The sequence below is a fragment of the Gopherus flavomarginatus genome, chromosome 4 (assembly GCF_025201925.1).
Source record: "Gopherus flavomarginatus isolate rGopFla2 chromosome 4, rGopFla2.mat.asm, whole genome shotgun sequence".
Taxonomy (NCBI): domain Eukaryota; kingdom Metazoa; phylum Chordata; order Testudines; family Testudinidae; genus Gopherus; species Gopherus flavomarginatus.
In genome coordinates this window covers 80,090,021-80,102,930 of record NC_066620.1, presented here as the reverse complement: position 1 = coordinate 80,102,930, position 12,910 = coordinate 80,090,021, and the positions used below count along the sequence as shown (strand labels likewise).

Genomic DNA, 12,910 nt, shown 5'->3' with positions numbered 1-12,910 from the left:
AAAGGTTAATCACTACTTCTGAGACTCTCAAAATTTAGACGACCAAACAAAAGAAAGTTACTAAGGACCATACTTTGCTTCCGGGTATCTGCACACAGAAGGGATCCCCTGCATGGGAATCCCCCAACTTCCATATGGAACAAAGCATTCAGCCATCTACCCTTAAGGTACCACCCCTATTCCAGATCCTACAGAAGTGCACAAGGATTGGTAGTTTGGGATGGAGCCAGAAGGAAGCCAAGGGAGTCACTTGTAGTGTGGATCCAATGAAGCCATGCTACCAGGGATTGAAAGGGGTTGAGTTGCTGCTAGGACGCAGGGCCTTAGAATGAAAGCCACCTGGCCCTCCCAACGATGTATTGGGTTTAGGGATAGGTATTGCAGCTTTTTCCAGTGGGTGCAAGGGTAGTGGAGAGGAGATCAATCCTCAACTTGTGTTCAGCGATTTTCTCCTCCTGAGCTCTTCCCCGGATGTTTCTGCAGAATTGATTACCTAAATTCTCATGCATACTATGCTTACTAAGAGACTGGCATCTGTCAAGAAGCAAAGTTAATTCACATTTCAACAACAAACTTATCTGAGTGCCAAAGGAAAAAATATACATCCATTTTCTCCAACATTCTAGCCTTTTATTGAAAAACATTTGAACTAAATCTGTTTAGTTAAAAGTACTTTCAGTTCAGCAATTACCATACTTTTTACTTACACAGCACCTTTTAGCTAATAATTACAGAGCAGACTTTAATTAATCAAGCCTTGAAACATCCCTGTGAAGTATTATATTCTTTTTATGGATGGTGTAATTGAGACCACAGTGGTTATTGCTTTCTCAATTCAGTGGCAAAGCTGGAAATAATACCCACAACATCTGTCACCCTGTCTATTGTTCTAACTCTTAGGCTCCATTCCCTGATTGAGGCTGATGTCAGAATGAAGCTAAGAGTGGAAAGTTTCAGCCTGAAAGGAATATTTTTGGCAAAGCTATGACTGGATGAAATGAAAGGGTTTTGTAAATGACTCCCTTCTTGACTCTACCTCCCACTAATAAGAATACATTATTTATGCCAATCTTGTATGTGTGCTATACAATTTCGGTCTTCTGGTATGCTGCTGGCCATCTTTTAGTCATTTTCTGAAACACAAATTGACTGAATTAAGACTGAATCTAGGGGTCATAGTGGACCACAAGCTAAATATGAGTCAACAGTGTGATGCTGTTGCAAAAAAAGCAAACATGATTCTGGGATGCATTAACGGGTGTGTTGTGAGCAAGACATGAGAAGTCATTCTTCCGCTCTACTCTGTGCTGGTTAGGCCTCAACTGGAATATTATGTCCAGTTCTGAGCACCGCATTTCAAGAAAGATGGAGAGAAATTGGGGATGGTCCAGAGAAGAGCAACAAGAATGATTAAAGGTCTAGAGAACATGACCTATGAAGGAAGGCTGAAAGAATTGGGTTTGTTTAGTTTGGAAAAGAGAAGACTGAGAGGGGAAATGATAGTAGTTTTCAGGTATCTAAAAGGGTGTCATAAGGAAGAGAGAGAAAATTTGTTCATCTTGGCCTCTAATGATAGAACAAGAAGCAATGGGCTTAAACTGCAGCAAGAGAGGTTTAGGTTGGACATTAGGAAAAAGTTCCTAACTGTCAGGGTGGTTAAACACTGGAATAAATTGCCTAGGGAGGTTGCGGAATCTCCATCTCTGGAGATATTTAAGAGTAGGTTAAATAAATGTCTATCAGGGATGGTCTAGACAGTATTTGGTCCTGCCATGAGGGCAGGGGACTGGACTCGATGACCTCTTGAGGTCCCTTCCAGCCCTACAATCTATGAATCTAAGAGAAGGGGAAGTTTAACCTTAACTGAATATCCTTGTTTGTATGGAATATTTTTTCAGTATTATGCACATTAGTTGGGCCATGTAAGTCCCATCCACAAATTTGCACAAACTACACTGAAATTGGGAACAGAGAATCCCTAAATGATATTTGAACTGACTTTTTATGGTGCAGTCTGTCAAATTATGCTGAGTTCTATGCAATCCTCAAGATCTTGGTTACCTTTGAATAATATTTTTAAGTCTATTTCAGCATGTTTGTTTCAATGTGTACCTGTTGTGAACTACTTAATAATGTGTACTGATCCTCATGTTTAAAATGTATTACATTATGGATTTGTCTTATTTACTGAGAGCCAAATTCTGTCAATCTTACTTGAGATATTTAATGTTTTATGCTCTGAAATTGGGGCTATTTTTGGATCAAAGAAATACTGTTTCAGGAGGGCTGACAATCAGCCCCAAGTTTTGAGGGTCTTTTTTTAAAATCATTACTACAGTTTTTAAGGCACATTTAAACTCACTCCTTATTCTCTTTCAGGTTAGAGATGACAACAAAAGACAACACCCATGCTTAGTAGAGTTTTCAAAGTTGCCAGAGCAGGAACGAAATTATAATTTACAAATGTCACTTGAGACACTGAAGTAAGTTTCTACCATCTACAGTCTAACAGCAAGTCTTTTTCATGCAGCTAAGCAGCTGTGGTGTCAGAAATTCTAATCCAATCTGTGAAGTTTGTTAATGTGTAGGATGGTAATACAAAAATTACAAACTAGGGTATATTGATGAATAATAGACTGGAGACTAGAAAGAGCCAGACTAGCTAAACAAACTGTGGTTCTGAAAGTCCCGTTCTCACTCTCCAGGGAATTTTAAACTCTCCAAGGTATTATAAAAATAATTATCTCCCTCCCTTAAAGCAACTTCATATTAGTACTGACTAGCACTGCCTGCTTTGGTATGTTTGAGATTATCACACCAACACAACAACATTTTGGTAATGATGAAAGGACAAGGAGAGCCATTTTTGCCCAGGACAGAAGACGTGAGAAGTGGGTCCAAAATACCTCACAGAACTAGGAGGAACCCTTTATTTTTAACGTTGTTTAGTTTTCATTCATTAGGCACAATTTTGCAATAAACAGTGATTTTTGGTCATGAGAAGCTGGATAAGATTTACTTCAGCATTCTTTATCTGGACGGTTGCCACTGCCTCCTACCTGCCGATGAGCGCATGCAGGTGTGGATTTTACAGACCCTCCCCCAACTTGGAATGCTAGAATATTTCAGCTGGTCACTATTACTCATCCTCCCTCTGCAGTGTGATGCTGCCAATATATTAATAAGAGGCTTCCTTGAAAATTCTCTCCTTACCTGTAGCACATCCTGGTCGTGGGGTTTTTATATCGGTTTCACTCTTCTCTGCAGTCTGTTAGTTTGTTTTCCAATTAAAATATATGGCCCTTTTTGTAGCCTTAATTTAGAAAAGAGATGACACTGCAGAATCAACATACATTTTAAGTGTCACTTAGATGGAAAAGTTTCTACTTTTCTCTAAGAAAAATATACTGTGTATATTGAGAGTATAACTCAGTGTATACTCATGGACTGTAGGTGCAAAGAACTTTTAGGGGACCTGGAGCGTCCTCCGTAGGACAGGTTTTGAAAATACCAGATACTTGGTTAAAAAAAATTGCTCTTCAGGAACATTTCTCTGAGCACCAGTGCTAAATTTTTTCTGGCAAGAATGTTTTTTCTGTATCCACTTATAAGGTGAACTCTATCCAATGCAGGGAAATCAGGTGGCAACATTTCAAGAACAGCTCATGGGATTCTCAATTAGTACAGCACTGTCGTTTTGGTTTCCAAAATAATCTCTGTCCAGCTTGTGAAACTACATAAGGTGATGCCATCAATTTTGGCTACAGTCTCAGGGCCAGATTAATTGCTGCACTTACAGAACCATGACTCAGTTCCAAAAACGTAGGAAGCCACAGTCTCTCATAACATAACTCAAGGAGTTAATAGAGGAGGTATCTGAACTTCTAGCTATTTTATTTGGAAAGTCATGGGAGACGGGAGATATTCCAGAAGACTGGAAAAGGGCAAATATAGTGCCCATTTATAAAAAGGGAAATAAAATCAACCCAGGAAACTACAGACCAGTTAGTTTAACTTCTGTGCCAGGGAAGATAATGGAGCAAGTAATTAAAGAAATCATCTGCAAACACATGGAAGGTGGTAAGGTGATAGGGAATAGCCAGCATGGATTTGTAAAGAACAAATTGTGTCAAACCAATTTGATAGCTTTCTTTGATAGGATAACGAGTCTTGTGGATAAGGGAGAAGCAGTGGATGTGGTATACCTAAACTTTAGTAAGGCATTTGATACGGTCTCACATGATATCCTTATCGATAAACTAGGCAAATACAATTTAGATGGGGCTACTATAAGGTGGGTGCATAACTGGCTGGATAACCGTACTCAGAGAGTAGTTATTAATGGCTCCCAATCCTGCTGGAAAGGTATAACAGGTGGGGTTCCGCAGGGGTCTGTTTTGGGACAGGCTCTGTTCAATATCTTCATCAATGACTTAGATGTTGGCATAGAAAGTACCTTATTAAGTTTGCAGATGATACCAAACTGGGAGGGATTGCAACTGCTTTGGAGGACGGGGTCAGAATTCAAAATGATCTGGAGAAATTGGAGAAATGGTCTGAGGTAAACCAGATGAAGTTCAATAAAGACAAATGCAAAGTGGTCCACTTAGGAAGGAACAATCAGTTTCACGCATACAGAATGGGAAGAGACTGTCTAGGAAGGAGTATGGCAGAAAGAGATCTAGGAGTCATAGTGGACCACAAGCTAAATATGAGTCAACAGTGTGATACTGTTGCAAAAAAAGCAAACGTGATTCTGGGATGCATTAACAGGTGTGTTGTAAACAAGACACGAGAAGTCATTCTTCCGCTCTACTCTGCGCTGGTTAGGCCTCAACTGGAGTATTGTGTCCAGTTCTGGGCACTGCATTTCAAGAAAGATGTGGAGAAATTGGGGACGGTCCAGATAAGAGCAACAAGAATGATGAAAGGTCTTGAGAACATGACCTATGAAGGAAGGCTGAAAGAATTGGGTTTGTTTAGTTTGGAAAAGAGAAGACTGAGAGGGGAGATGATAACAGTTTTCAGGTATCTAAAAGGGTGTCATCAGGAGGAGGGAGAAAACTTGTTCACCTTAGCCTCTAATGATAGAACAAGAAGCAATGGGCTTAAACTGCAGCAAGGGAGCTTTAGGTTGGACATTAGGAAAAAGTTCCTAACTGTCAGGGTGGTTAAACACTGGAATAAATTGCCTAGGGAGGTTGTGGAATCTCCATCTCTGGAGATATTTAAGAGTAGGTTAGATAAATGTCTATCAGGGATGGTCTAGACAGTATTTGGTCCTGCCATGAGGGCAGGGGACTGGACTCGATGACCTCTCGAGGTCCCTTCCAGTCCTAGAGTCTATGAATCTATGAATAAACATTTAATGTATGCTAATAATGTCCCATTGAATACCCATCATGGCTTTTATGGGGTCCTGACATGCTTATAGTCCCAGGTCCTCATAGCCTTCTAATCTGACCATGGGAAAAAACATGTCTTTTTTTTTATGTATAATGTGAAATTAGTTGTTTTTGTTGTAATATTTGTATTACTCCTAATATATATAGAATCTGCTAGTTAAGTGAATGAAGGGCCACTGTATAGCAGTTCGCTTGCCCTGCAGCTTTAATAATGCATCTGATTACAGTCCTGCAAGAGCCTTACTTTTCTAATACTGGACCTTTCTTAAGCACACAGTGTAGTTGTGTTGTATCATGGTGACTTTGTCATGTAGACATTTATCTGCCAGGGACTAGAATGAGAGTGTCAGACTCTTTTCATTTCTGCTAGTCTGTACAAGTGGAAGAGTAGTGCATTAATCCACTCTTAATGTCCCTTGTGGTGATTTGAATCTGAAGGTACTTTCAGTGTAGCTTGAATAGTCTTTTAACTGAGTTTTAAAATCTATTAATACTTAACTTCAGGGGGGGGAGAAAGAGGGCAAGGAAACACCTCCTCCCCCCTTTTTAAGCTTCTTATAATCCTTTCCACGACAATGTCATATTCTTCACATTTTTCACCAGAGTGTTCGTTCAAAACTTGAAACAGCTGTCTTGAGGTTTGAGGACTAGCTCTGCACTTGTATTAATTTTTGTGTTGTTGACAGTTTTCTACCAGCCTTACTAGATCAGAGATGCAGAAACCAAAGAAGTCTTGAATCATATCATCTGCCACATCTTTTCTTTTCATTATGCTTCTATTTCAGTATATTTGATAGTATTATGGTGCAACTTCACAAATATGAAGTATAAAAATAATGTAAACTACAAAATGTCAAAATTCAAGAATGAGTTGTCGTTGAAAATGATATAATATTAAAATATATTTACTTGGGTTTCATGCCATAGCTCCTTAATCTCTGAGAGGCCCAAGTGATTTCAGTGGGTCTATTTGAACTGTAAACTTAAGGGTAATTATAGTCTGCCTCAAGGCCCCAATTTTCCCTTTCTGGCTCCCTGATTCAGTGCCAGTTGGTCTGGATGCAAATTAGAGCAGGAAGGCTACTACTCTAATTTACTCTGCTTGTGTGAGTTCTTCTTGTACCAGGGAGGATTTAGTGCAGCAGAACTCAACTTCCCCATGCTACCTCCTTCCCATGACACACCTCCCCTCCCCTCCCATTGGTGGTGATTGGGAGTGCTGGCATAGGAGACAGATACACTGCTAGCTCTAAGCCAGCAGATGCTCCCTATATGGGGCTCCCTATATTTTTATTATTATTATATGGATATATACCTAGCTAATAGAACTGGAAGGGACTTGAAAGGTCATCGAGTCCAGTCCCCTGCCTTCACAGAAGGACCAGGTACCATCCCTGACAGATTTTTGCCCCAGATCCCTAAATGGACCCCTCAAGGTTTCAACTCAAAACCGTGGGTTTAGCAGGCCAATGCTCAAACTACTGAGCTATCTCTGCCTCCTTTAAATAGAATATCAGGGTTGGAAGGGACCTCAGGAGGTCATCTAGTCCAATCCCCGGACCAGTCCCCAACTAAATTATCCCAGCCCATGGAAAATCTGGGTCTTAGTGTCTAGTCTTACCCTGGATAGGTGACAGTGACGTGATTAAAGGATTGAGCCTCTTGTCTAATATATACATTTATACACTTTGAGAGCTGAAGATTTACTTGTCAATCACCAATACAGTATTTCATAGTTATCTGTGCAATGTTAGAATATTTTTGCGTATGCAAGATGGAGGCAATGTAAAAGACTGAGCCCCTTGTCCTGGATTACATTTCTGTTTTCTGACAGTCAGTGGTATAACTCGGCTCATCATCTAGTCTTGTATTGTGCATCAACAATTGAAAATGGTGTTAATTAGTTCTATTTCAAAGCTTATTTTTCTTTCTAAAAACAAATAAGAATTTATGTGACTGAGCATGAGTTTTGAAAAATAGACCAACAAACATAATTTCTTATTTAAAAATAAGCAATACAAAGTCTGGCTTCATAATAGATAATACTATTCATTTTACATGCAGTGGAAAAAATAAGATTTAAGAGTCAGTTGAAGCATATGATTCATCTGCAAGGAGAAGTACATTTGGGATTGCGTAACAACCTGAGTAGTAGTATGCAACAGAAAGTAAAATCATAAAAGAATGGTACAACTAGAATCAGCTCAAATCAAACCTTCCATCCCAACCCTTTTGAGTGATGGGAAAATTGGGATTTTAATCCAAATTTCATCTCTCTTGGGTCTCTCTTTTAATCAGTCTGAGCCAAAGTTATGGATAAAAACACCCTTAAATTTGAGGAAAGTTCTGATCTGGGTCCATACCTGAGGATTTATACACTTCTGTAATTTTAACAGAACTAAAACATATCCAGCCATCTTACTAACAGCAAATTTGTAACTCGAACACTGGAAAAATTAGGGTCCGGCACTTACCCCTCTAATATCAACTAAAATATTTTCTAGCACAGATAAACCCACTGGTTGCAAATTAAAATATTTGAAGTCTCTCTTTCTTAAAGAATCACATTTTAAAGAAGACAGGTGACATTTTCTGATGTTTTTCCTTTCATCATCTTAGAAATTAACAACACATTCTAAAAAGATGTTGACTGAGAGTGGTGATCCCACTTGTAAATTGTCAGTACTTAAAAGAGAGAAGTTCCTGCTCTCAGATTGCATGATAAAAGTCAATAAAATATGTCTCTCTGAACTTTTACAGCGTATTATAATGTACAACTACAGTCATTCAGTCTATCACAAACTTGTTGGTCTTTCCTCAGTTGATAGCTGTAGGCTAACAATAAGAAGAAGAAAATGTAATCACAGTTTTTGGCAAACCAGAACAAAAAATATGTACCCTCAGATTGTATGCATTACCCTCACAAGCCAACATATGATCATTTGTAGACCCTTGTATTTGAATAACCTGTTTGTTCAGCCTGTGATAGAGGACAGTAAAATGCATTAGTAGATGTTATATTACATCAGATAAAATGGTCATGGCATAGGACAATGTTGCCCATCCTTTTCAGGTTGGTGACCATTCATTAAAATAAAAAATTTTCAGGACTCATTTAAATTTACGATAAAAATAATTGTAAAAATGTATCAGTGACAAACTTGCATAATTTACTTGTATGTAAATTTTGAGAGACTGATGGAGAATATTTAATCTTCAAGGAGAAAAGTGTGTAGAAGACAGGGGAAGAGTAGTGAGGTTTTCATGTTTTTATATCGTACTAAAATTTTCAATGACTCATGACCCCTCCAATTTCCTTTTGTGATACCTTTGGGGGTTGTGATTCATTAGTTGAATGAAAACTCAAGTATTTTGATAACATGCTGCTGCAGAAGTTTATTTGGTTCCATGCTGAAAAAAGTGTAATGTGTTATTGTTTCAAAACAATAGGATTTAAAAAGCAAACATTTTCTAAAGAAATAAACTGAATACACCTTCATAGAATTTCTGATCTTTGACTCCTGCTAGTATTTGATCCTTTGATCTGACAAGGATGCCAACTGTTTTTTAAAAGCCAAAATGAGAGTAGTGCTTAAAGAAAGAAAGGAAAAAATAGAGCATCAGTGCGCTGTTTGGCTTGGCCAAAGTCTGAGATCACTGCAGAGGTAGTATGCTCTGTCTCTAAGAGAAAGGAACACCTTGTTTCATTCTTCCACCAAGTTCTCTGGCCTATCAAAGGAGCAGTATTGACAACCTGGAGGAAACCACCTATAGTCCTCCTTTTTGGAAGTGAAATCTGTGTCGCATGAACTCCTTGATTATGAGTTGGGAGAAAATAAGAGTTGCTAATTGTCATAAGACATCAGGAAATACAAAAAGAATGTCAGTTTATAGTCATGATTTTTTTATGGTATATTGGAAAAATTCAGAAGGCTATACCAATCTATTCAGAGTCAATTTACAGCTTTGTATGTTATATTTATATTGCATTTAATTCAAAAGAGAGCATTTTTCCAACAGTACACAGGAGTGTATAACATATCTCAAAAGAAGCGCGCTAAGCATCTTTACATAAAGAAGGAATTTTATGTTGTAGTTCTTGTAGGTGTAATTTGACATAAGGGTCCTGTTCTGTGTATATGATAACAGAAACCAATATATAAAAATGACAGTTTCTCACTGGTTTTGCCTTCCAGAACCCTGTTGGCATTAGGTTGTCATGTTGGAATTGCTGATGAATATGCTGAAGAAAAAGTGAAAAAACTGAAACTTCCTAAGAAGTAAGTCAAAATTCAAACACATGCGTTTTATTTTATTTTATTGTTTAATGAAGGAAGAAGAGTTTAGGAGACTGAGTTCTAATAAGTGTGTGTGGAGAGGAGGGAGGGAAGAGGGAGAAAAGAAAACACTAGGCATAGTCCACAGGAGTCAGCATGTAGTGACATTCTGACTGTGATCTTTAGCTTTTTGGGTTGGAAATGTATTCAAGACCACCTTCATCTGCTTTGATTTTGTATTTGGTATCCAGAAAATAAGTGAATAAAACATGGGTCCAAACATACCATTCCACTGCATGTATGTCATGCATGTTCATATTACCAAAAGCATCATATGACTTTCTTTGGGTCTTGTGCTCCTAACTCATTAGGTGTTTTTCAAAATCCCCCTCATATACATACATATACAGTAAAAGCTTTTTTATCCAGCATGTTGGTGGAATGTGGGGTGCCAGTAAGTGAAAAATTCCGGTTAGCTAAAAGGGAGGGAGTTTGGGTGCGGGGTGCTGGATCCAGGGGACGCTCACCTCACGTGGTTCCCCGCATACGGCGATCAGTCCCTGCTGTTTCATGGTGGAGGTGCAGTTAGGTGGCTCTGTGTGCTGTCCCCACCCTGCCCCAACACTGGCTCTGCAACTGTCATTGGCCAGGAACCATGGCCAATGGGAGCTGTGGGGACAGTGCATGCAGGTGGAGGCAGCACACAGAGTCGCCTAACCGCATCTCCGCCTAGGAACGGCAGGGACAGGATGCTGCTTGTGGGAAGCCACCTGAGGTGAGTGTCCCCTGGATCCAGCACCCCAAACTCCTCCCCACTCCACACCCCAACCCACTTCCCCAAGCCTCCTCCCGCACCCAAACTCCCTCCCAGAGCCCACTCCCCTCCCATGCCCCAGCCCTGCACACCCTCCCACACACCATACCCCTTGTGGCTGCTCCTCCACCAAGGAGCTAGGGAGCCCGCTGGCCCCATGCCAACTGGACTATAAACTGGACTTTCTATGAAGATTAGAAATGCCATTTTATAGAGCTTTCCAGTTGGTACCAGGGCTGGATAACACAGCTTTTACTTTATATGATTTTGTGTGAATAACTAAGATCTGGTGTTTAGACAAACAGTAAAAATTGTAATGGATACTGACTTTTACAGTTTATTCAACTTGTTTGCAACTGATCAAAGGTTACTGGGTTCCTTTGTAGATGGAGCTTGTATTGTAGTCACTCTGGTTGGAACTTTGAAAAGCATCTAAGGAGTTAGGAGCACAAGATCCAGTGGAAGTCATGGGATGATGTTCAGTAATATGAACATGCATGACATACAGCCCATTGAATACTAGGGCCTGCATTTTTAATACTTATTTTCTGGAGTCAAGAAAATAAAATTAAAAGGGATGAAGGACAGTAATATGTTTCTATCTCAAAAAAGATGATCACAGTTAGAATGTCACTATCTGCTGATTCCTGTGGCCTACATCTAGTTTCTTTGCAGGAATAAAGAAAGAAAAATAAGGAATTGGAATAAACTTCCCCAAACTCTTCTTCAGTAATGGTGTTCTGAAAAAGGGGGATTTAAAACTCACTCAAGTGCATATACAATATCTAAGTAACAAGAAATCATACTTGGTACTGCAAGAACTTTGCCACTCTATCCATGACAATGTTCAGTGATTTTGAATTCCACTGGATTGGAGACCATAACTTCACTGCCTCTGAAAAAAACTGAGGTCCCAACAAATGACCCTTTAAATTGAGATTTGGGGAAAAAACCCTAAAAAAATATATTCTAAAGAAAATTAATAGTAAAATAATATTATTGTGATAATTCCCATTGACATCAAGAGACAGTTGTGTCTGACTAAGAACTGAGTAAGGACTTCAGGATTAGGAACTAGCTCTGTTGGTACTGGGTTGGACTACGCTCTATATCAGGTTTATTTTGGGTCTTCTGAAGGAATCTTGAATTAATCTGGCCATCATTTTAATTTACCTGCTATAACACTTGAGAATGATAATGGTTGAGATAGAGATATGGTTTCTGTACTCAACTAGTAGAATTCATTGAAACTCTGCCAAAACATTGAGCTACTACTAAGCAACAAGGATTTCTGTGTTGAAGTGGGAGAGAAGGTCACTGCTGTATTATGATGGCTTGAATTAATAAGGATCAATTCATATGTGCCTAGATTTACTGACAGCATTTCTGGTAGAAAACACAGATGAGTGAATTCTTCTGTCAGTTATAACCATGCAATCACAATGAAGTCAGTGGTCTTCCAGATTATCTTTTTAAATGAGAACCCAGTTTAACACTTGGAGTGGTACATTGGTAGCTTTTTTGTTTGGCAGATGTGGCATTATAGGGCACAATCACGTAGCCATTCAACATGCAGAACTCCCATGATTTCAGTGTCTGCAGGATGAATAGATCAGGTTAATAGCATGATCATTACAAAAGCTTGTAATGAATTGCCACTTGTTATGGGCAATTAGGCACTCAAAATGTTTAGAGTTCATGCAAAATACATTAAATGAGTTGCTACTCTGGATTGATCTGACTGGTTGAGAAAAGCATCGAAATGTAATACGTAACTGGTGGGGTTCACTGAACATATGTGGATGAAAAATGGCCAATGAAATATGGTTAGATACAAAAGTAATACTTGGTGAAGTTGTGGTGATTCTGAAATGTGTGAAAATCTATATAAAACTGAATCATACACTGAGACTTGAGCCATGTTGAAAAAATCATGCTACCATAACTAGAATGGTTGGATTACGATTATCGAGCCTGATAGGAAGATTCATTCACCTGTTCTGGATGCTTTTAAAGGTTTTATAATTACTGCAGTAACACAATTTTAACATGAAGCTACCATGCCACAAAGACACCAGATGAAACCAACAGCTGTCAGCACATGGTGACATTCTGATTGTGTTCTTCTGCTTTTTGTATTGGAATGATGACATTTCTTTTATATTTCTTTTAATTTTGTTTCCGGAGTCCAGAAAATAAATGTGTGAAGCATGGACCCAATTCCCATTACCTCAAATATTAATTCTGGACAAGTACAGTCACACTACCAAGACAATACTAAACTCAGTGTCAAAGTATTTTTCTCCCAGTTTGAACTTTAGTGTCCAAAAGTGGGGACCTGCATGGACACTTCTAAGCTTAATTTCTAGCTTAGATCTGATAGCGCCACCACCAGCCAAAATATAGTGTTTGGC

General features: G+C 38.9%; 1 protein-coding gene and 1 long non-coding RNA gene across 7 annotated transcripts in view; one reads left to right on the top strand and one right to left on the bottom strand.

The window, feature by feature from the left end:
* RYR2 (ryanodine receptor 2) overlaps positions 1 to 12,910 on the top strand; it is a 727,531-nt gene that overhangs the window by 385,035 nt on the left and 329,586 nt on the right. For all 6 annotated transcript variants that reach the window (XM_050950348.1, XM_050950346.1, XM_050950344.1 and 3 more), the window contains 2 exons: positions 2,380 to 2,483; positions 9,602 to 9,685. In XM_050950348.1, coding sequence (XP_050806305.1) covers positions 2,380 to 2,483; positions 9,602 to 9,685 — 188 coding nt within the window. The remainder of the gene's footprint in view (positions 1 to 2,379; positions 2,484 to 9,601; positions 9,686 to 12,910) is intronic.
* The window catches only part of LOC127049568 (uncharacterized), an 838,950-nt gene that overhangs the window by 507,496 nt on the left and 318,544 nt on the right, over positions 1 to 12,910 (bottom strand). The window lies entirely within an intron of this gene.